Raw genomic sequence first — 23,937 nt, forward strand, 5'->3', positions numbered from 1 at the left:
GAGGTGGTATTTATTATCTTTACTTGAGACAATTGCCTCTGCCCCTCTGCAAGTCCCTGAAATTCTTATAGGATGAGGAAATTTCCTTGCACCCAGTCTTTTATAAATCCCTTTTGCTTCAGTATACCAGTGTGATTCTGACAGAGCTACTGAAATCTCTCATTTAAGTCTTCAAAATCAGTTTGCTGACCGAGTGCCTTGGTGGCTCATCTACACATTCACTGGATCTGTGGTGGGACCCCAAGCATCCCCTCAGTTAGGCATCACTCTTCTGCAATCTAGTCATGCTTTCTTCCCACACATTTCCTCCCTACACATTGTCTAAGTGCCTCTTCCCCCAGGAGCTGGTGAAGCTCCTGAGCTCTGCTGTTAGCCCCATGGCCTGCATGGCCACACTGCACCTCTGCTGTTCCTAGGCTGGCTCCAGAAGTGGGGCAGGAGGCAGAGACACTGCTGTCAAGTCTGGAAGGACTTTGCCTCAGAATCCCACTTGATATGCTTAGGAGAACTGGAGTTTAGGTTCGCTAACTAGGCCTTGATGACCTTTACACAAGTACTTTTGGGGCCCCAGTTACACACCCTACCCATGGGGCAGGAGCTCCATTTCGTCTCAGTCCAGCACCTTCAGTCCCTGCCCAGTTATGTTACAGGAGTTCCTCTCTCCAGCCCCATCTCCTGGGTGAACCTTGGACCTGTGTTTCCAGTTCTATTCCTGGCACCATCTCCTGCTGATCGTTCCTGAACTACCTCGCAGTGATACTGGACCTCGTACATGGTTCATCACGTCGCCTCGTCTGGGTGCGTCCGTGGGTCCAATCAGTGCTGTCTGCCCTGCCCTGCTGTAGGACTCTGCCCAGGCTGGTGAACCTGGCATTGGCTTTGGCCACCCCAGACTCATTTTGCCTTGGGTAGTCCAGCTCTGCTGGTCCATGAGGCTGTGGCAGAGTCGCTGCCCTGAAAACTGGCAGCAGCAGGACTCCAGGAAGAATAAAGCCATCAGGCAAAGACCTGAAACAGAAGCGTTCACATGGATGGGGAGGAGTAAACATGTTTTTCTTGGTGTGGAAGGTGGTGCTAGAAAGAGCTTATTTTTGTTTCCTTGTCTCTTGGCTGACCTAGCAAGAGAGGAGCAGAGCTAGCAACGCTCAGCCAGCACTGAGTACTGAAAACAGCTAATGTGAGTGGCTTTGTGGAAGTATTGGTGAGGCTGTTTGCTCTACCAGCTTTGCTGTCATATTCCTGGGTGAGCAAATGGCACTGACTGGTGCCTTCCCTTAGCCAGGCAAAGAGGGCTGTCTAGGCAGACAAGCCACAGCCTCCAAGCTCAAGCCAGTACACCTTCTCTTCTTTTCCTTACAAAGCAAGGGCAGAGGGGAAAAGTAGGCTGAGGAGAAAATGATGACCTGGGTGGGGTCCGAGAAAAAGCTGTGGACATTGACTTGGGTCTAGGGTCATTGTCAGAGAATTTCCAGATAAGATGTGACACATACTTGGGTGACAATAAAGGGAGGTTCATTTTCCAGTTCTGTACGAAAACTCTTTATCACTTATGTAGGATGGTCTTGTTCCCTGATCTAATGCAGAGTTGGAAGGTGAGCCTACAGAATGATAACATGTTGAAGCTGCTCAAAATAAAATTATTTGTAACAACAGATCGATTTATTGAGATCTCTATCTAGTATTTGCTGATATACCTGCAAAACAAGTCTGGGTGAGTGACATGGAACTGTTTTACACATCCTTAATGCAACTATGTGTTATGTGGTCTTTGTGTTGTTTTCTTTTGCTCTCTCCCTGCCTCCACTTTTTTTTTCTCCTTTTTTTTTTGTTGTTGTTTGTTTGTTTGTTTTGTTTGTTTTTGGTTTTGTTTTTGGGTTTTTTTCCTTTTCTTTTTGTTAGCCTGATTTGGTTTTGGTTTAGGTTTTTGTTTGTTTTTTTTGTTTGTTTGTTTGTTTGTTTTTCCCGAAGGCAGTCAGAACCTCCCGCGGGGCTCACAGCGCCAACTTCTTCCTGCCCCTGTGCCGGCCGCGCTGTGCACGGCCGCCCGCAGCCCTGCCCCGCCGAACGGGGCGAGCACCGCCGGCCGCGGCCCCGGGCACGGAGCGGGTGGAGGAGCCGCCGACGGGTCTCCGTCCGTGCAGGCACGGCCTCTGCGGGCCTCGGCCCGGGCTTGTGCCCGGCGGGGCGGGAGGGCGGGCGGCCCTGCCCAGATGTGGATGTGGGGAAAAGGCGGGTGGCCCTGCCCAGATGTAGGGGCGGGGGGGTCGGCCCTGCCCACATGTGGATGCGGGGTGGTCGGGCAGTCCTGCCCAGATGTAGGGGCGGGGGGGCGGCCCTGCCCACATGCGGATGCGGGGTGGACGGGCAGTCCTGCCCAGATGTGGGTGCGGGGGGGGGGGGGAGGGGGCCTTGCCCAGATGTGGATGCGAAGGGGGCGGAGCACGGTCGCGCGACAGGGGGCGGAGCCGGGGTAGGACGCACCCCGATTGGACGGCCCGCCGGGGTAAGCCCCGCCCCCCTCCAAGGGCCGACTCGCATAATGGGCGGAGCGCGTCGCGCGCAGCTACCGCGAGAGTTTGCGTTGAAGCCGGAGCCGCCATCTTGGAGTTGGGAGAGGCCGCGCGTCCCGTTCCCGTCCCTCTCCGGAGGGTCACGGCGCGGGGGGGGCCGCGGGGGGCGGCAGGAGCAATGGGCGCCCGCCGCTGAGGCCGCGGCGCCCCGCTGGCTCGCCCCTGCCCGCTGAGGCCGCGCCGCCGCGGCTGCGGGGCTGGGCGGGATGGTGCAGTCGTGTTCCGCCTACCGCTGCCGGAACCGATACGACAAAGAGAAGCCCATCTCCTTCCACAAGTGAGCGCGCGCGGGCGGGGCGGGGCGCGCCGGGGGCGGGGCGGGGCCGGCGCGGGGGCGCGCGCGGGGAGGGGGCGGGAGCGCTCGCGCGTGGGTGGACGGACGGGCAGACAGACAGACAGACAGACGTACATACATACATACATACATACATACATGTGTACAGGCGGGTCCGTCCGCCCGCGGCCGCCGAGGTGGGGAGAGCCTCGCCTGCCCCTCCTGGGGGTCTCCCTGGGGAAAGCCGAGGGACAGGACACTCTGAGCCGCCTTTCTCAGAGAGGGCTGGGAACCCCCGCTGGGTTTTGCTCTGGCCATGACCCCCCCGCCTGACAAAGCTTTCCAGAAAGGCTGAAAGTGCCTCTTACTTGCAGGTTTCCTCTTACGAGACCCGATCTTTGCAAGAAGTGGGAAGCCGCTGTTAAGAGGAAAAACTTCAAGCCGACCAAGTACAGCAGCATTTGCTCAGAACACTTCACCCCCGATTGCTTTAAGAGGGAATGCAATAACAAGCTCCTAAAGGAGAATGCGGTGCCCACAATATTTTGTTACACTGAACCCGGTGAAAAGGTAAACCCCGAGCGGCCGCAGGTGCCGGAGCGCGGGTGTGTCTCAGCGCGGCAGGGCAGCAGGCGGGGAGAGGATGCAGGCTGGGAAGGATGCTGAGCCTGTGTGCCTAAGGACACCAGGAGGGCTGTAGTGGCCGAAACTTAACCCACAGCTGTTCTCGTTGGCGCTAGCGAGAGCAGAGGTGTGGGCTGTCCCAGGCTGTGGAGCAAGAGAGGCTGTACAGGCAGGCGGTAGCTCTGAGCAGCTCGTGTGCCCGTTCAGCACGCGGATGCTGAATTGAGTGGAACGGCAGCAAAGTAAGAAGATATTACCCTGTAGTTAGGTTGTTCAGCAGTATTTCTGCTGTATCTGGAGTTAGAGAGAGCCTTCAGTAGTGCTCACACCATGGCTGATGGCTGCTGCTAGCATTGAAGAGGCGATGTTAATTAACAAAGTTAACTGTCCCCTCAAAAGGGCTCTGTCCTCTGGATTTGTAGAGTTAAAGTGAGGTACAAACAGAAGGGCAGAACCTTACCTGCATCTACTATCTGTCTGTCCTGAAATCACCTCTGTCTTGCCTTAAGCTTGTGATCAAAAGCCGGACTGGTCCCTGACTTCTAATGGTAGAGTCTCCTGTGAGGAGTGTTATTCCCTTCACTGTGCCACAAAAGCAGTTTACCACGAGATGCAAGTCACTTATGAGTTCTTCCTTCTTGATAGCTGCAAAAAGCTGCAAGACAAGAATGGGAAAGATTGATTCTTAACTCCTATAAAGGATATAAAATATTTGGTCTCTTGTCACTCCACCATTGAGGAAGTGGCAAAGGAGAGAATGGTAAATACAATAGGTCTAGGGAGCAACAGCATGTGATGGGATAAAGTGCACAGAGGAGAACTCAGACTTTTCTCTTATATACAATGTTGGATTGATGCAGAAATTAAATGGCCATGTATTTGAAAAATGAAAAGTGGCTAATAAAAGATAAGAGAATATAAACAGAATGCATTTAAGGAGACAGGCAATTTACAGGTAAATATGGCTGTGTTTTTTGTTTGATTACGCTTCCCTGCTTATCTGTAATAAACACATTCTCTTTGTTGTGTGTAAAATAGTTGCAAATTTTTTCACAGTCTGAAAGCTGAGTGGGTGTACAGGATAATCTGCAAAAGTGCAGTTGGTGTAGCAGGATTAGTAGTGAACCATGTTCCCAATTTCATTGTCATGCCTGGATCTACAGTGATGTGCCTTTTAATTATGAAGGATTTAGTTCTATTCCTATTTGTCTCATGGGACTTTAAATTAACTGCCACATATCTTCAAGTAAGAATGTAGGAACAAAGAACAATAGTGGTTGTTTTGGAATTGAATCCACACTGATTTTGAAGTACAGGTTTTTATCTTTGGCACTATGTAGTTTGGTATACTTTCTCTTTCTTTACTTATGTCTTAGTAAAACCATTTATTGGCTGTAAGAAGTAATTAGAATTCCCTGATGTCTCGGGGATGCCAGCTGTTCTCTGTGATACATTTTGACAATAGTAACATATTTATAGAGGTAGCCTGTGCTGGGTAGCTGCAAATAAAAGTCTCTGTGTGAATTCAGCAGTCCAGCAATTATATGATTTTTGGTTTTGTTTCCATCACGAATGAATTTCTCTTTGCCAGTTACATCTTCACTTTGTATTTTTTTTAGTAGAAAAACATGATAGGGACAGCTGGTAGGGTCAAGCTCTTTGGAATATTCATGAGTGAATTAGATAGGCTAACAGCAGCAGTTTCTTATAGCTGAGAAATAAGACTGGTAGTTGGTTGGCTGGTTTTGTGCTTTTGTGTGATCAGTTATATTTGAGTGTGTGTGAAACTTCCCTTCATTACCAGTCGCCAATCTGCCTTTTCAGTTGCTGTCTGCCAGGTGTTGTAGTTCTTATGAGGTATAGGTAGACCCCCAAATATCAAATATTGTTGCCTTAAGTCAAGGAAGTTAGTGACATGACCTTCAAATCTAATGAATTTGATATTTAGATGGTGAGGATTGTCAAGTCTTCTTAAAATCAACATTTTCCCTGTCCTTAAGCTTTTCTGTGTAATAGTAATATTGGCAACAGATGGGTAGGTAGAAAATTATTACAGTGCCTCTTTCACTGAGAATGTCTTAAGCTTTCTTTTTAACAGGAAACATGCAAGCTCTTTTGTTTCAACAGTGCTTTTTCAATCATCATGAGCACAGAAGCATTTCTGAATTATGCCGCATTCCTCTGGGGAAGGAAAAATCTGGTTCTCTGCTCTGTCCTAAACTCAAGTGGTGAGGGATCTGTGTTGTCCTGAACTGTACAAGTGAACCTATCAAGAGAAACGTGATAAAAGCTGCAGTTTTGTCTGCGAAAAAAGCTGCAGTGGAGTTGAGCCAATTGATATTTTGCTGCTGCCAAAAGGGAGGACTGTGCTTCTCCCTTCTCTATCCCATCTGCAAGCCGTGCAGTCCTGTTTCTCCACGTGACTGGGCAGTGTGTGCTCACAGAGCAGCCGTATCCCGGGCTGCATCCAAAGCAGTGTGGCCAGCAGGGTGAGAGAGGTGATTCTGCCCCTCTGCTATGCTCTGGTGAGACCCCACCTGGCACACTGCATTCAGCTCTGGGGCCCTGCAACATAAGAAGGGTGTGGACCTGTTAGAGTGAGTCTAGAGGAGGCCACAAAGATGGTCAGAGGGATGGAACACCTCTCCTACAAAGACAGACTGAGAAAGTTGGGACTGTTCATCCTGAAGAATAGAAGGTTGCATGGAGACCTCATAGCAACCTTCTAGTACCTAAAGGGGGCCTACAAAAAGGCTGAAAAAGGTCTTTCTACAAGGGCACGTAGTGACAGGCCAAGGGAGAATGGCCTTAAACTGAAAGAGGGCAGGTTTAGATTAGATATTAGGTAAAAATTTTCTGTTGTGAAGCTGGTGAGGAACAGGTTGCCCAGAGAAGCTGTGGGTGCCCCGTCTGTGGAAGTGTTCAAAGGCCAGGTAGGATGTGGCTTTGAGCAACCTGGTCTAGTGGAAGGTGTCCCTGCCCATGGCAGAGGGGACTTGAAACTGGGTGATCTTTAGGGTCCCTTCCAAACCAAACCATTCTATAAATCTGTGATTCTCAGCTTTTCCACGTGTTAGGGCAGGTGTAGGTTATACCTGGTATTGCATTGCTTTGACTTTTAGAAATGGACAGAATATTTTCTGCAGTGATGGTGGCAGAATGAATAGCTTTCTGTCATCTCAGCAGCTACTGAGGATGAGAGGCCTGCTTTGCTGTTGAACGAGCTGTTTATTTTGGTTCATCCTGTCTCTTGAAACCAAACCCAGAGCCCAAAACCAGTGACAGAGTCCCTTCCAGTTGTCGAGAAGACAGACCTTGCTGTGTCCACCTTTCTGCTCCCTTAGTAGCTGACCCTTGTTCCACCTCAGCTTCTACTGTGTTTTTGATGAAGTTAGCTGATAGGTTCAATTATGTAGTGGTAAGATGCAGCAGAAAGGAGGAGGGACAAAGGGGAATGGGTAGTAGCATTGAGTTACTAGGTTCTCTGAACTCTGTTTCATGGAACTGCAGCCTGTGTTCTTGCTTCTTAGCTAACTGTGGATACTATTTGACCTAAGTCTTCAAGTAAGAGTAATTGCTACATTATTCAGTTTTTGATTTATTTGAGACATCAAGGGCTTGAGTTTCAAAGAGCCCTTAAAATGAAGCTGCTTAAAAATATCTCCAGTTGAGAAGCCAGACAAGGCAGGCCCAGAACTTTCTCTCAGCTTTGAAAGGGTAGGCTTTGGAATTTATTTTATTAATTTAAATCCTAGTTGTTTATGTCATTCCGAGGCCGTATAGCGAGGGAGTTGCGTTGCAAACAGCCTTAAGCCTGAAAACGTATTTTTTTTTTCCCCCTCTCGTTCTTTCTAGTCTGAAGAATTTGCAGAACAGCCGGAAGATCCACTGCCACCTCCCCCACTGCCGCCACCGCCGCCGCCTCCGCCGCCACCGCCACCGCCAGCAGCTCCGGTGCTGCCACCACCTCCATCGACTCCCTTCCATTTGCCCCAGATAGATGCCAGGTTTGTAGACCCGAGTATTGGATTACTGATGCCTCCTCTCCAGACCCCTAGCAACCTCGCCGTTTTTTGTGACCATAACTATACCGTAGAGGACACAGTCCACCAGCGAAAAAGAATTCAGCAGCTGGAGGAACAAGTTGAAAAACTGCGGAAGAAGCTCAAGACGGCGCAGCAGCGATGCCGACGTCAGGAAAGACAGATTGAAAAACTGAGAGAGGTCGTTCAGTTTCAGAAGGAAAAAGACATACTGGCAGGAAAAGGCTATGTGATTCTGCCTAATGACTGTTTTGAAGTTGTAGAAGTGCCTGCCTAGAAGTCACGAACATCACTTTTCACTTTGGCAGGCCAAGAAATTTAGTTTAAAACCTAAATTCTTTCTAATTCTGTATGTAAGAGTCTCCAGAATTCTAAAACAGTAAGTAAGCAATCATACAAATGAGGTAATATTTTTTCTTAGCTGTCGTTTCAGTTTGATACACTTTTAATACATTGAAGATGCACACATCTCAGAATTAGAATATGCAGTGAATTTACAAAATCTGAATTGCTTTGCAGAAGGAAAGGATGCAAGGTTGAATACACCTAGAAATTTATTTTTTTTTTTACAATGTTTGTCTTATGCTTAAAGGGAATGGAGATTGAATCTGGCTGAGAGTGAAGTTGAGGTGGTTGTACACCTGGTGCTTTGTCAAGGCATTTAACCTAGGCTTTGGTAATCCCCCAGTAAGTAATTTTCACTGATTTTTAGAGCGGAATTAGGTCAGCTAACAACATCTGCAAGTTTTTTAACAAGTGCTGCAGAAAGATAGCTAAGATACACATTTCAGTCTGGGAAAACTTCCAACCTCAGTTTGCTATGCATTTGAAGCACTGTGAAAAGTCTAATTCCTGGATCCCTTTGGGTGAGGTATGTAAATGAACCTCGTCTTTTGGAATAGCTGTTCAACACGTGTGAGTTTTGAGGGCGGAGAGCTGTGGAAGCAGCTTTTGTGAAGTGGAGGGCTGAACTGAACGTGTATGTTGCTGAACTGTTGACAGGATCAAGAGGGCAAAGTACTGTTCATGGTGACTGCTTTGCAAAAGTCGCCTGGTAATATACAGTCCCCAGTATGTTGTATTGTCATGTTCCCATAAGCACTGTAATGGGTAGAGTATTACCCTGGTTTTAAATTGTTGCACTTAAAGTCACATGTGAACCCTGTGTAGCTTCAGGAGGTGAAAGTTTTTTCCTTATCCAGGGAGTCAGATATTTGTGACTGGCTCTGCAATATACTGTGGTTTTCTTTCTTTTGTTTTTTTTTTTTCACTCCCCAATAGGCATCCACCAAAGGGCAATTAGGGAATTAGACTTTGGAGTTGCTTGGTGCTAGACTGGTTTATAACATCTCAAATGCTGCTGCCTCTCCTTCAGCCTTATTAAGACTCCTAGAAAGAGTTTAGCATGACAAAGTGGTGCAGCAGTTTGCACTTACTTTCTAATAATGTATGTAGTCAATTAATTCATTCAAAATCAGAGAAAAAGGCATCTTGCTAACCCTATTGTAATCCTTACAGCTGAAATTCCTGGATGAACTAGATGTGAGGAAGATTGCTTTTCTCAGTCTACATCAAACTTATGTGCTGTGTGGATTCTAGTTCTGATGCTGAACAAGCCTTGTTCATGACGGCTTTAAGAGCCTCCCTTAATATCCTGTTAGCACGACATTTTGAAATGTTTCAAACCAGTCTTGAAACTTCTGACCTCACTCATGCCATGTGTCTATTTTCCCTGCCATTTCATGCAGTTAAAGTGAACAAAAATACTGATGCTTCCATTTGTGTACATTTATTATACCTGATTAAAAATTTAAAAAAAACCAAATGACGTGTGAGATTTTTAATTACTCTCTTTTTTTTCTCTTTCCCAGGATTTTGCCAAAACTGTCATGACATTTTGCCTTTTTTTTTTTCTTTTTTTTTCCTAGTAGTTCCTGGTTTAGCTGGGTTTTTCTCACAGAGTTCCAAAATCTTGTTGCTGTTACACTTTATGCTTAAAATAAACTTGAAATTGCTGAAATTCAAAAGTGACGAGGAAAAGACATTTCAACAACTGTTGCCATGCTGTTGGCATGTGTGACCAGATAGCAGATTGCATCTGTTTTCTCTGCAAAATAACCCTCTCTTCTTACTCTACAGGAATTTCAAGTGTGACTTCCTGAGGCGTGGTGGGTTGTTGCAGTGCCACACCCCCATGGCCTCTGCCCCTGACATGGAGTTGGGTACTCCCACTATCACCCTTCTTATGCCCACCAGTTCTGGTGCTGGTTGCACTCTTCTGTGGGGCACTTCAGCTCACTAAAGCAGCAGGTTTGGCTCGTGGCAGAGGAGGGTCAGCAGTACCACATCTGATAGGAGGGAAAGACTATGGCCAAGAGCGGGTAATGATGAGAAATAAATCCTCTCCTCTGGGCGCAATAAGTTGTTGCCTTATGTCAGCTGCTTCTGAAAAATATTAGAGTAACTTCATATTCTTAATGTTCAGCACTGTTTCCTTCCACTCTGGCCAGGGATCCCTGTTTTCCCCCGCCCTGTTATGCTCTGGCTGCTGTACTTGCTCAGCCCTTCCTTCAGATATTTTAGCTTCATAGCCCTCCAGGAAAGCAGCACAACAAAATTAAGTCTGCAAGGTAAATTTAGGTGTGCTGATAGGTGGCTGGTGTGTGGAGTTCTTGTGTGTTTAAGCTTTTTGTGTTGGTGAAATTGGTTTAATAGCTGACTGAAGTAGATGTTTACCCCATTGAGAGGGATGATTATTTCTCCCCTGGAGCTTTTCAGAAGTACCAGATTGAAGAGGGGACTGCTGCACAGTTGCTGGCTTCCTTTCTTATTACCAGAGGATTTTTCGAAGAACAGATGCAGTCCATTCTCACAATGGGCTTGGATTTCTCCTGCAGGAGCTTTTTATTTTTTTTCCCTTTAATAAAAAGTCTTGTTAACTGCTGATGCAGTCATGTTAGGGCTAGGTGTGGACTTTACTAGACCCATGAGAGCTCTCAGTATCACAGAACTCTGAAGTAAGGGAGGAAAGGCTGGCACAAAAACAACTAATTGTCTTTCAATGGTTGACCTTTCATGCACTGCACCCTATTCCTCTCTATACCACAATGTCTCTTGTTTGGTAGCAATATAGAAAGAGAAGATGAAGGCTGTCTGCTACTGGCCAGGCTAGGAAAAGTATTCTGGCTAATAAGCACAATGTGTTTCCCCAGCATGTGTTAAAATTTCCTCTTCTTTTTTCAAGTGGGATCTGTTACATCCACACAATCATCTGTAAAAGAGGTCTGCATCACTTACTGTTTGCATTGGCCACAACTAGTACCTGCACAATAGCAGAAATTTTGGAAACTTCTCTGAAAAAACATGATTGGAAGTTAAAAAGCAGAGATGGGAATTGTAGAATGGCATATAGTTGTTCAGTTGTGCTCATATGAAGTAGCTGGCAATTTGTTTAAACGCATTTCACTGAAGCCTATTTTATAAAGCAAACAATTCAATGAAGTTAGAAAGTAGCAGAATAGGCAAAAATGCCCCACCCTTAAATTATGGAAAGAGAGATTTGTTTTGAAATGGGCTGATGCTTCAACAGGTAGGAATTGGAACCAGTTCTAAAAAGAGAAGTTTTGGCTTCCCCCTGTTGCCCCAATTTTCGTTTTGCTATGACATGGTATCTGACTTATGAAATGTTTGCTTTTTTTTCCTCCTTGCACTTCTGCAAAGTATGAGATTTCCCTGTCTAACTGGGACAGTTCAAATCCACAGGTATGTTTTATGGGGAAAAAATAAATAGCTAAATACTTGTATTACTTCTTGTCCTACTGAGGGAGTAACTTTTCACTGGCCTTTTTTCTTCTGTGTTTCCAGTTACCATCTTGTCTATGTTATCACTAGCATGGTCTTAATAACTAGCAGCAAATTAATGAAAATAAAATGTCCAAGAAATCTTCTGTCTTCCTAGGATTTCATTTTCCTTCAGCTCTGCTTAGAGTTTGGGGTATGGGCACCCTGTGGGAATTTTGAAGGAGTTCTCTTGAAGCTGAAGAAAGTGCAAAGCAAATCCCAGTTTGAACTCAGGAAGAAGGAAAACAAAGCAGTTGCTTTGGTAAAACTAAAACCACAACAGTTTCTAAATACTTTTCAGAAGACTTCTCCTGTTACATGCTTTTCTGGACTCATGCAGTTATTCCTAGTTACCCTTTTGCTTTCTTTCTTTCCTGAGACCTGTTTTAGATTTTAATCTATTGGCTTTCTCCGTTTCCCATCAGCTTACACCTTCATCAGGTGGCTTTGGCAGGATGGAAGGGGGTTTTTTGAGCTATTTTAACAACCAAAACACAGTCTGCTGAAGCATGTTGATGACTGCAAGTTCAGGTATGTAACTCCTGCTGTTTTAAGCACAGCAGGTTATTTACCATACTTTGCCACGATAATGATTTGTTTATAAATGAGAAAGAGAAAAACAGGATACATGACTCAAAAGTGTGACAGCAACTGCTCTTAGAGATCTCCCTTTGTGTTTGTTCAATGCTTTCAATGGAAATTTTATCTTTGTACAGACATCTCTGATGGAACTGCAGCATTTTATTGTGCAAAATGGAAAGAAGACCCAATTACAGTGTTACATAGGCAGAAACAGGTAAAAATGGGGGGGAAAAAAAAAAGTGTTGCAAAGTTGCTGTATAATCCGCTATGAATAACTTGAAACAGTTGCCAAGGAATGTCATCTTAAATACTCCTAAGTTAAAGAAAACATTTAAATAGGTTACTGAGAAGGAAATCCTCAAGTACCCCTCTTGAGAATAGTTATATTACATTGTCGTAATTACATTATTGCAATAATTAAGTATTTCCACTATTAGTTCATGTAGCATTGACTATCAAGCCTTTTGTTGTGTGAAATGATCTATTGATTCTCCTGTAGCTGTCTCATCCTATTGTACAAGGACAATAGGTTGCAAGGCCTGGGCTCACACATTCCTGCAACCTCTAGAACAGAGTGATTGTCCTCTGCCTCTCAATTGGTTCTACTGGTCTCTTGGTCAGGGAGGAGTATGGACAACACCATCTGGCCAATCATTAGGGTGGGGTTCGTTCGTTGTTCTGTTTTGGTTTGGTTTTGAACTCATGAAGGACTTGAGCAGATCAGGCAGGGTCCTCATTTCTTTTCAGGTTTCACTGGATGTGACCATTAACTATTCAGGGTGTGTGGCTATCCTAGTCATCTATATAAGAATCAGTGCTCTGGTATTTGAGGCTGTGAAAGACGTTGTGACTTCCTACTGGGAAATCTTCAATTCAATGACAGGTAATCCAGAAGAAGGAGGAGTTCTTGTCTCCAGTGATCGTTTCTTCTTTTGCCTTGGACTCCTGTTGCGTCCCTCAGCCACAGTCCAGTATTCTCCAACCAAGTTCTCGTAGATGTATCCAGGGCTTTGTTTTAGCAGAATGATACAGCAGTATACTGAAACTGCAGCACAAGCACAAATATAGCAATTGCAATACACAGCAAAATCACAGTACAAATGTACTGTGCAAATTACCATTGCTGGTTTCTAAATGTTTGCCATCATGGCACTGTGTCCCCCCCACTTTCTGGGAAGGAACCTGCAGGTTGAACCAAGATCAAGCCAGTTGTTTGTTTCCGACTGATTTTGTGAGTTGTTTGGTTTTTAGGCTTTTTGTTGGGCTGAGTCACATACAGACTACCCTCCCACGCTGGTCTGGCTAGCTCAGGAAAACATTACTCTTGACTAACTATTCAGGGAAGGTTGTTTATGCAATCCAGTGACTGAATGATGCAACTGTATTCCTAAAGCAAAGGTTACTGTCCAGTCCCCCTTGTACTGAGATAATTTCATCTTCCTTTATGACAATTTGTTGTTTTTCCTTACATTCTTCCCTCAGCACATCATTCTTGCCTATCTCCTCTGGGCTTTCCTTCATTACATGGATCAGTCACCCACGCTCACACTGGCTCTTTTCAGGAGTGTCCTCACACATGTCTTTTGCAGAAATAAATGAACTTTTTTGTCTTCAGGTGCTTTACAGCCTGGGCCTGTGGCTCAGAAGGGAAGGGATTTTCAGGAGTAGAACTTTTTTTCTACTAGGAGGAAGAGATCTTGTTTTCAGCTTGGGAAATCCCAAGATTTCCACCTGCACTTTCAGGTTTGGGATAGCTGGCTCTGCAGAGAAGGAAGCGTCTGGATGCCCACTTTCACAGCTCAGTTCAGATTTCTTGCCTTTTGTTTGTTTGTTTGTTTCTTCTTTTCTTGTGTTGATAGGATCAGACTCTTCATTCACCAGTTCACTTATGTTGATGCTGTCAGGTCCAGAGGAATAGCACCTGCATGCAGAGAAAATCTAAAGGGAGAGTTATTCCCAAACTGGTTGTGAGGTACCAAGGTGGAGTTTTCTGCTCCCACTAGAGCATGTCATGTGAACTCAGGCCACAGAGGATGGCTTTACTGATACTGTGTTTTATCAAGTGGTGATTATTTTGTGGTGGCAGCTTATCTGTGAGACGCCAGGAATTGCTGCCAGAAGAATGAATATTTGCAGTGTTACATCAAAGGACTGAGAAAGTATTTATTTTTCAATAACCTCAAACTCTGTAGTCTGTATATACTTTTATTTCTTATCTTGATTTCTTTCTGTCTGGGTTCAGACAGGAAAATATTTTTATTAGTGTTTTTTGTTCTTGTTTTTGGTTTTGGTTTTTGGTTTTTTTTGGTTGGTTGGGTTTTTTTGTTCAGTTTTTTTTGTTTGTTTGGTTGGGTTTTTTTAATGACAAGGGACTGAAATTGCTCAGAGTTTATTTACGTGTTCAGTATGGTGAGGAACTGGGCAGGTTCTCTCCTACAGGTACTACATCATGGAAATCTCATGGCTGTGGATAATAGGAAACATCTATTTCCCCAAGTGAATGTACATTTGGCTATTTCAGCTTGAAGAACTCTAATTACTTGAGGTTATCTATTTGAAACATAGACACACACAAACCATGGTTATAGTATCCGTGGCGTTATCTTTCTTTGATACTGTCATCAGCTGACAAAACTAGATTTCCTTGTGGTAAATTTTCATATAACTAAAACCCTACGTATATATGCACATATATATATATATAACAACTTTTACACTCAAATGTGCAAGCAAGTTTATGATGACATTACTTAACCTAATTGTAATACTCTGAAAACCATTCTTCTGTCAATATTGACATTTACCTTTTGGCTTGTCTACTGAGGTTGCTAGAACTTTTTTTTTTTTTTTTCATGTAATATCTGTCAGGTAATTTATATGACTTCAGTGATAAGACGTAATTGAAATAAATGGTGCTTTCTTGTATTGTTCCCAGTGCTGCCTCACGGACTGGATTCCTGCACCAAATAAAACCCCAGCTTTCTTCAACGCCATTTGCTCCTTCAGGTGCAGAAGAAACTGGAAACTTACACATAGATTGGCCTTGCTTGTTTTTCACAGTATGATCACCACAAGGCCTTGCTGTCTAGTAAACCCATCATCTCTGTGACGAGATATGACTGTAGAAGTAAAACTTTTCTCCCCATTAGAAATCTTGTGTAATATTGAATGTTATATAATCTCCTCTGACTTTTTCTTGTGGGCCTTACCTTGCTCCTCTAGAGCACCACTGTTTTCTCTTAACAAAGATTCATATGATTTTTTTCTACTAATACTCTCAGAATTTAAACATCTGTGTTTCTCCTTTTTTGACCTTTAGTACATGGTAATGAGACACTGACCCATTCAGATACAGAGGTTGTCAGCGACTGAGCAGGGGAGTATTGGGAAAGTGGGGCAGTAACCTTTTGTTATGGACTGGTAACTACTTTTTGCCATTTCATAGTATCAAATGTGCCACAGAGATGAAAATGCAAAACACTGTTGGAAACAGCATGGGAATGAAAGGCATGTCTCAGCTGAAGGCTGCTTCAGGTTAATGGATGAGTTTGGCCCGAGGAAAGAGGAGGCTTGCTTAATATTTCAATAGATTTCACTCTTTGGGCTTTCAAGCTGAGTTTTTACTTTTATTCTACTTGCCTCTTGATTTCTATATATAAGAGATATAAAAGTGAGCTTAGCAATTCCCAGGGGACAGTGGAGAGCTTTCTGAACGATGTCTTCACCACTGATGTAACTTTCCTCCCACAGAAGCCACCTGCAAAAGTCATGCTTTGCTTTGAAATGCTGAACATTTTGGGTAAAGATTTCCTGAGTCCCACGGAGCTGAGATTTCTTCTTCGAATTTCTGGGAATGAGCTGGTATAATCAGGGAGCTGGCCTTGGATTTTTCTCATCAGCCTTGTGCAGAAGAGAGTTGTTGGGGCCGCGACAAAACTAAGCAGCATTGTTCTTCAGGAACAAAGTCATGAAGTCACATGGCTTCAGCTGCCAAGTGTTTGCTCATGATGCAACAGCAGGAGATGGGCTCTCAGCAGTGTGACAGTCTGCTGTGCTGCTGTCAGATCGTGGTGAGGTGAAATCCCGTTGCGATGATGAGTGGTTATTTACCTGAGTGAGTAAGCTGTCTGATAGCATTCCTGTACCAACAGTCACCTGCAGGGGAATTAAACTCCAAATTAAGCTCTTTAGTATTTTTATCGCTGCTTTTGATTTTGCTGATTATTAGGTTGCTTGCACATGGTGTTAATGCATCAAGCTCGCTGGGCTTGCTGAGAGCCTTGGAACATTACAAACCATGTGAAATCAGGACTGCTGGCTGACTTGCATTGAAAGTGAATGTGAAGAGTTGCCCCACTGAGGAGATATAAGGGTGATAGTGTGGAGAAGGATGATGGCAGCCCAGTTTGTTTTGTTCAGGCCTGAGGCAGCTAAAAGGCCTTTTTGGGCCTTTGTGAAGCTTAGTGGAATTGGCGTTTGTTCTGCAAGCTATACAAGAGCCATGGCAAGTTGCCTCCTGGAACTCCTCCCCACCATCCATTGACCTGCCAGGAACTGACCCTGCACTTATCAGCCTTCCTTTGGAAAGCTGGATCTCTTCCCAGCCCATTCCTCATGCGCCATGGGAGTAGTCTGCAGAGTGTTTTGGCTGTGATCCCATGTGCTCCTCCTAATAGACACAAACTGTTGCACTGTGCTCGCAGTTCAGGGAGTTGTTCCAGCTTAGCCTTGGCTTGCTTTTTAGGTGAAGACACCTAAATACCTTTAGGTTAATTCTTCTGACTAGGCACAGACAGGCCATTAAAATAGTTACAGGAAATAGGACATTCCGACATGGTAGAAGAGGCAAAACTTGTTTTTGCATATTTTTTTTGAGTAACATCACTTAACACTTTCTAGTGAGGTGAAGCTGTAAACATTTGGGATTTGTATTCAGCTTCTTCAGCTTGTAAAAAGCAAGCCAAATGACAGAAAGTTGTCATGCAGTAGAGATAAAATTTTAGGTCTCCAAACCTCTCAGTTTGCTGTATTGTATCTTTAAGCTATTTGATGAGCTTATGCAGTTGTAAGATACGTCCATTGGTTATGTATGCTACCAAATAATTACAGGACATTAACACTACTCTCACATCCCTTTTGTTATGATTATATATTGACTAAAACTTAACTTTTGCAAATTATATGAAGAACATACTCTGGCTTCATTCAGAAACTGTGAAAGCATCTCATACACTGTGCTTTGTTTACACTCCTGTTTCACATCAATTGTTTCCATAGTTCCAGACTAGTTGATATTTCTCAAAACTGCTCTCTTGTAGCTACAAGCTATTATGCATGCATGTCAAAGGCCAGATTTCTTCTGTACTCGATACTCTTGTGCGTGAAAACTGAAAAAAAAAAGAAAACCACCAAAAAAACTACCTAATAGTCACAATTTCACTTGTGCCACTCAGAAGTCTAACTGGGTTTTATTTGTACACGTTCATGAGCACAGCTTTGAAAACATAACATGACAGGCAAATACCTGGAGGTAGACAACACAGAATTTTAAACATGTGGGTAGACATTCAAGGAGACTATAATGGCTTCATAGAAGTTACCATGGATAGGAAATTGTAGAAGTTATTGTATGTAATTCCAGGTCTATATTTAAGTATACCATCTCTGTTTATGAGCCAGTGAAAATGGAAGCCCAAAATATTCCACTGATGTTCAAAACAATGGTTCTGTTTAAACTGTCTTTGGTTCCTACCTGTATTTCTATCTAATCTCTAAGAGACCTCTAGAAGGAGTAAATATTGTTCTTTATAAGTTATTTGACATTAACCCCAACAATATCGACTCAGCGTGGCAAACAGACATCTCTGAATAGAAGACTCACATCCCAGGTCAAATCTTCAGGAATTAGTTTCAGAACAGCAGAAAGTTAACTTGAGCTCTGCTCTGACAGCCTTAGAGAAGGATAGACACGAGTTAGCAGGAGTTAAATTAATCAATTAAATATTAATTAATTAATGACCTCTTGCAAACTCTCCCACTACTGTTTTCCCATGGAGAAAGTGGTTTTATTATTCTGTGACAGAGATGAAGTCTGGTCTGATGACTTGCTGCTGCCAGAGCAGTTTTTGCTTTTTAGCCGTGGATGATCCAAAGTAAAATTCATGCACTTCATAGGAGCTGCTCCACCCAGCTGAGTCTCCCAAGTGCTAAAATTCCCACTTTGTAAAATTCTTGGCTGTAATGTAGCTGAGCAGGAGTCCTTTGCTCTCGTTGTGCTACAGCCTCCAAATATGAGTCCAGGCTGGGTCCAGCACAGGGCCCAGGCCCCCTTCTCCCTGGGTGAGAGTTGTGATCATTTGTTATCATGCAAAAGGAGGATCTCAAACACAGAATCACAGATCCCTTAAGGCTGGAAAATACCTCCAAGATCATCTAGTCCAACCTTTGACTGAATACTGCCATGCTCACCAAAACACACCATGAAGTGCCACACCTACTCATTTTTTTGAACACTTCCAAGGATTTTGACTCCACCACTTCCCTGAGGAGCCTGTTCTAATGCTCAACCACCCTTTCAGTGAAGGAATCTTTCCTAATATGCAACCTGAACCTCCCCTAGCACAACTTGAGGCCATTTCCCCTTGTTCTATTGCTTGCTGCCTGGGAGAAGGGACTGACTCCCAGCTTACCACAACCTCCTTCAGCATCAGGGGTCTTGCTCACAGGAATACTAAGCAGCCTGGGTCCTGGGTGGCTGAAGATGCTTGGCATTGCCCGGGGCTCCTACCTCACGGAAACCCAGCCACCACTTGGAGATGGAACATTTCTAAGTGGAACACGCTCGGTTTCCCTTTGTGGGACTTCAGCATCTTCTCATTTGTTGAGCACCTAGAAAGTCAGTCTTAGCAAGACAGGGCCTGAATAGCTGGCCATCCTATACTCAGATTGTCTGTCAGCCAAACGGGGAACCTTTTAACATCTCTGGCTCTGGTTTTTAGTGGGAAGATATGCAAGGGGTGACAGGGTATGCTGCTGATGAATGGTTGGCAGGAGAAAGTTTCTGAAAAGCTCACAGGGTGAAGGGGAAATGGTCAGAACAGATGTGAGTCAGCCAGGGAGCGTCCACCTTGGAACACAAGCAAGGGTTTAATACTTGGGTTTTTTGGTTTGTTTTGCTTTGCTTTGTTTTTCAGGTTTTTTTTTTTTTTTCTTTTTTCTTTTTTTTTTTTTTTTAAATGCTCCTATCTTCTTCCAATTTATTTCTGAAAGCTAAAGATGAAGACACAGGCAGCTTGTCCTGTAGCTCAGTGGGAGGGTTGGGGAGCTATGTTTTTCAGCAGCCTGAGTTTTGTAAGGCTTAATATGGCTGAGACAGTTGTCCTGCTGCATTTTCTGTAAAAATAGTAGCTTTCAAAAGAAAAAGAAAAAGGTAGAACAACTCACATTGTACAGAAATTCAAGTCAGAAGGTTGTATTCATGAAGTACAGTTTGATTGTGTACTTGCAGATTTGAGTATATGATATTTAACACTTTTCCACAGAAATGTAAATTGAAAATGGTGGAGAACTTGTGGAATAATCTCTAAGTCTCTAATCCAACCAGGCAGCAAGAGGCAGAGAGCAGCACAGGAAAACGTACAACAGCAATTGCACTTCTTTTTATTAAAACATAATGGAAAAAGCCACAAGCACCACAACAGTGTTCAGTAATGTATGTAATGTAGTGAAGAAAGAGACAAAAGAGTATGGGCTTCCAAACATTCTTAGTACGTGTTGATGAAACATGGTGATTGTTTTAACCTTTTGGACAATACAGAATTATTATCTGTGTCCAGACATATTTCTGAAGCTAAAAAAACCCCTCTTTTTGAATTGCATGGACCCACAGAGCAGCTATCTCTGCTGACTCAGGAGAAGATTATAAAGAGCAAATGCCTTCAACTGCAAAGAGGGACAGAGCTTCTAGATCTCATCGAATTTCCGGCAAAGCATTTGGTTTTGCTATGGTATCTTCAAGGAAGTCCCCTACCCTCCCATGCCAGATGCAGCAGCTCCAAAAAGAAAGATTGTCAGGTACCACCATTCCAGCTGTGTGATGGGGCTGTCACATAAGAAGTGGATGAAATGAGCAAAGCTGTGTGAGGATTCAGGTGGCTTATCGAGGCCATAGGATGTGGCAGGAATTGCGCTTTGAATTTTATGATTGCCTTCAAGATAAAAAACCTTAAATTAAATTGGAAGGAGAAAGTGGAACCTCTTGGCATGGAGCACTGCATGTGCTGGGGTGAAGGCTCCCAGGCAGCAGTTGTTACCACTGAAAATGAGAGGCAAACAGGTTGATGCAGAGCTAGGCATGAACAAAGTTTCTCTGACACTCCTGAAGAAGTTATCTTTAAAACAGAGTTTTCTCTCACACTTTGCAAAGTCTTGGCCCTCACTAGTAGTTTGCCTACCCCTGAAGTCTTCCAAGCCTTGACATCTGAACAGCAAGTCCAGGATGCTGCGGATAAAATTTGGGCTGTGAGGAGCATTTATGAAAGCAGAGATCAATCAGCCTGATGAAATGGAAAGACAGGCTGAGAAAACAGCAGAGCCGAGCCAGATCTTTGTTTACTGTTATCAACTCAGAACAACTGGTTTCGAGGATTTTCATATTCAAAATACAGGAAGTGATTAGAGTGCCCTGAGCCATGGTGCCACCTCCTGAATGAGACCTCACCGTAAAGTTAGAACTGGAAAAAGAAAACAAAGATTCCAATGCAGAGGACGGTCTGTTAGAAATAATAATGCGCCTACAGCGGTGACGACCCTGTGCCTCTCCAAAGAGCCCAAGTCCCTACATGTCTCCAGTCCCAGTGAAGCAGTGGGAGGTTTTTACAAGGAAATGGGCAGCAGGCAGTTGAGGTACTGTGTGCTGTCAAAAGGCACAGGGACTCAGTACTATCTCATGCATGCATTCACACAAACGTGGTGGAGGAAGGAGGGCAGGCAGAGGCTTCTCTTGGTAGGAAACTGCCAAGGAAGCCAAGGACTGAAACGGCCCTTGTTCTGCCGAACCTTGTCCCTGTACTTGCAGAGCCTGGTCACAGCTGAAACAGCTGCCTGGGCGAAACTTGAAAGTGAATTCAGCTCTGGCAGCCCATCAGCCCTTTCCGAGCCTGCTGTGCTAAGTGGCTGCTTGTTCCCTAGCTGACACACAGACAAGTGCGTGATCCCAAGCACGAGGTTGCCAAGCCACGCGTGTTAGGCTGGTCTCCCGAACAGAGCTCACGCAGCGTGCAGTATGCATCGCAGCACCGACAAGTCCGACGCACCAGTTATATCCACGCCCTCCGAAATCCTCCGGGGAGTCCTTAGCTCAGCACGGCCCTGGGCACCCCGCGCGGTGCTGCCTGCGCTGCCCGCGTCCTGCCACGGCGGGGAGCTGGGACAGCGGGGACGGGACAGGGAACAGGCGAGGGAAAAGGTCAGAGCACCTCCGCTCGGTGTGAGAGAAGAAAAAACGAAGGAGGAGGAGGTGGAGGAGGAAAGTGCTGCGGCACCGCGGTGGAGATCAAGGACAGTGGGATGCGGGGCAGCTGCCTGCCGGAAAAGGGTGCACGGAGGAGGAGGAGGAGGAAGGGATTAGAGGGTAAACAGCGGTGAGGGAGACACTGAATTGGGTTTGCTTGCTGGGGCCTGTAAGCAAACCAAGAGAAAGCAGGAGAATGTTTAGGGGGGACAGGAAGCCAGAGGAGAGCAGAGAGGTTTCAGGGTGTATGGGCAGGTGGATGGCTGGCTCCAAATTGTGCCCTCTGGCACGTGGAAGTGTCTGGTCTTGCAAAAGTTACTGGTGAGCTGGCTAAAAACATGTCTTGCCCAGCAAAGATGCATGTTTTAAGAAGCTGCTGATGGGGAGAGGTGTCTGCTAGTGGCCAAAACTGAGATCAGAAAGGACCTGAGAAGTGCCCAGGGCAAAGATGAGGCTCCAGGAGTTCTGCTGTTTCCCACCCCACCTTTGCTCCAGAAACCCTTCCTCACCCCTTCAGGGCTGATATTTTTCTGCTGGCTTCCTGTGTGGTGCCAGATGGTACAAAGGTAGTCAGTCCTCCCTTGGGAGCTCTGGGAAGCCTGGCTCCATCACAAATCCTGCACTCTGGGTGTGCCTTCCTTGGCTTCTGGCATACCACCCCCAGGGAGCAGGGAAGTTGAGATGGGTTTGGGAGGGAGAAGGCACATCCACCTGAAGGAGTCTCCTGTCCCATAGTTGCTGCAACAGACTCACCTCTGCTGCATCTCTTTTCTCCTCCCTACAGATGACAAACCCAGTGGTGCATCAAATTCCACTTTGGCTCTTGGTTCTGGAAACGAGGCTTCACAGTTCTGGTTCAGAACATCTCCCATCCGTGTCCTTCCTCTTGACCTTCCTTCTCACTTTAGTCCAGGTTGCCCACCCTCTGATTGCCAACCAGCACTGCCACCTCTCCCTGGAATATGTGTTTTCCATACTTGGCTGCGTGATGCCTCCAGGTAACATGGCTTAGCACTCTCCATCATAACCTCGAGTTTTCAGTTGCTCCTAACATTAACCACGTGGGCTCAAACTGATGAATTTGTGCCTCTAGGGGGATTTATCTTTTTCTTTTTATTGGCATTTTTGCTACCTAGTGGTTGAGACCCAGCCCCAGCATTGCCTTTAGTCAGGCAGTTCTCAGCTGTTTGCAGCCTGGAATTGCAGACTCATCTCTGTTACAAATCCCATGAAACCTGTGGAAAATCAAAGGCATGTTCTTGATAGGGAACAGCCACTTGAATACTGCCACAAGTAGAGTTCTACCCAAGAATTAATTTGCTGCCTCAGGGGGGATGCTCCTCAGGCTTCATGGCCTGTCATGTGTACCTCCCTTTCCAAAATGTTGGAGGTGTATGGATTAATAAAGACTTGTAAACAGAAAACACCACCAGCAGGCAAACAGAATTTATTTCTCCAACACCCTCCTCTGGCTGTTGGATAACTCTGGAAGACAAAGACCAGGCAAGGTAGGTCCTTACCTCTTGTCACAATCTAGCAGTGGGTGGGGACAATGGAAATGCAACCATACTTCATATTTCCCTCCAAGCAACTATCATGTACTAGCAAAAAGCCTACTCCTATAGCCAGCCAATAAATTAACTCCATTGCCACAAGGCAGCACATTAAAGCCTTATGAAAAACAAGTTTCTCTTGTGTTGTCTAACAGAGCAATGCCTGGACATGCTCTCGGTCAGTAACTACGATCAGAGGCATCAGTGGGCAAAGGCTGGGGCTTGCAGTCATGAAACAAAAATGTTGGATGATGCCCTGAGAGTGCTGAGTCCTGTAGAGGACCACAAACATGGTGGAAAGCGTGGGCTAGTCTGCAGAGATCATTTTAAAAGGGTAGCTGTGTTACACAAAAATTTACATTGGGGAGAATAATTGTGTTTAGTCCCCACTCAACTTTATGGCAGATTGTGGTGCTGTCTGTCCACACCATTCCAACCAGATGACTGCTGTTCCTCTGATGCCAGCATAAAAAAAAAAGGACCCTTTCTGTGTGTCTCAACGAGTTGTGTGCTTGTGCCTGGTCTGCATCTAACGGGTCAGCTGAGCAGTCTGGCAGTGCCAGCAGCTGGTGATGACAATACACTTCCTTCAAGGCAGTTTTTGGTAGCTCTCTTGTTTTTTACTTGCTTTCTGCATCTGGGACGAGGAAAGGTGCAGAGGAAGCCAGCTGCTCCTCTAGCCCAGCCGGGTGAACACTGGCAGAACCGAGGAACTGACGAGGGCCCTTGCAGATTTCCCGTGTGCAGCACAGCAGTGGAAAAAGGAAGCTCACTGAGTTGCTGCCGGTGGCCTGCCCAAGAGCTGTGGATGAGGCAGGCTGCAAGGCCACAGAAGCAAGAATAAGTTGATGGACTCTACAATAACATTACTTGTAGCAGCAATGTGACTTTGAACCGCACTTAAATGACAACTTTTTCATTACAGGAAGCTGAATATAAT

The 23,937-nt window shown here is 45.1% G+C and overlaps 1 protein-coding gene across 1 annotated transcript; it reads left to right on the forward strand.

Annotated features, from left to right (window-relative positions):
* Window positions 1–2,584: 2,584 nt before the first annotated feature.
* THAP1 (THAP domain containing 1) lies at window positions 2,585–9,336 on the forward strand. Its single transcript, XM_051777591.1, has 3 exons — window positions 2,585–2,847; window positions 3,219–3,414; window positions 7,324–9,336. The coding sequence occupies exons 1-3, from the start codon at window positions 2,777–2,779 to the stop codon at window positions 7,786–7,788; spliced, it is 732 nt and encodes a 243-aa protein (XP_051633551.1). The 5' UTR covers window positions 2,585–2,776; the 3' UTR covers window positions 7,789–9,336.
* Window positions 9,337–23,937: the final 14,601 nt, after the last annotated feature.

The sequence above is a fragment of the Manacus candei genome, unplaced genomic scaffold (genome assembly GCF_025592945.1).
Source record: "Manacus candei isolate 608988 ecotype Guabito, Panama unplaced genomic scaffold, ASM2559294v1 h1tg000010l, whole genome shotgun sequence".
Classification (NCBI taxonomy): domain Eukaryota; kingdom Metazoa; phylum Chordata; class Aves; order Passeriformes; family Pipridae; genus Manacus; species Manacus candei.

Coding starts and splice junctions, on each gene's coding strand:
- THAP1 (XM_051777591.1), top strand. CDS start 2,777: ATGGTGCAGTCGTGTTCCGCCTACCGCTGCCGGAACCGATACGACAAA. Junction 2,848..3,218: donor AAGCCCATCTCCTTCCACAA/GTGAGCGCGCGC, acceptor TCTTACTTGCAG/GTTTCCTCTTACGAGACCCG. Junction 3,415..7,323: donor ACACTGAACCCGGTGAAAAG/GTAAACCCCGAG, acceptor CGTTCTTTCTAG/TCTGAAGAATTTGCAGAACA.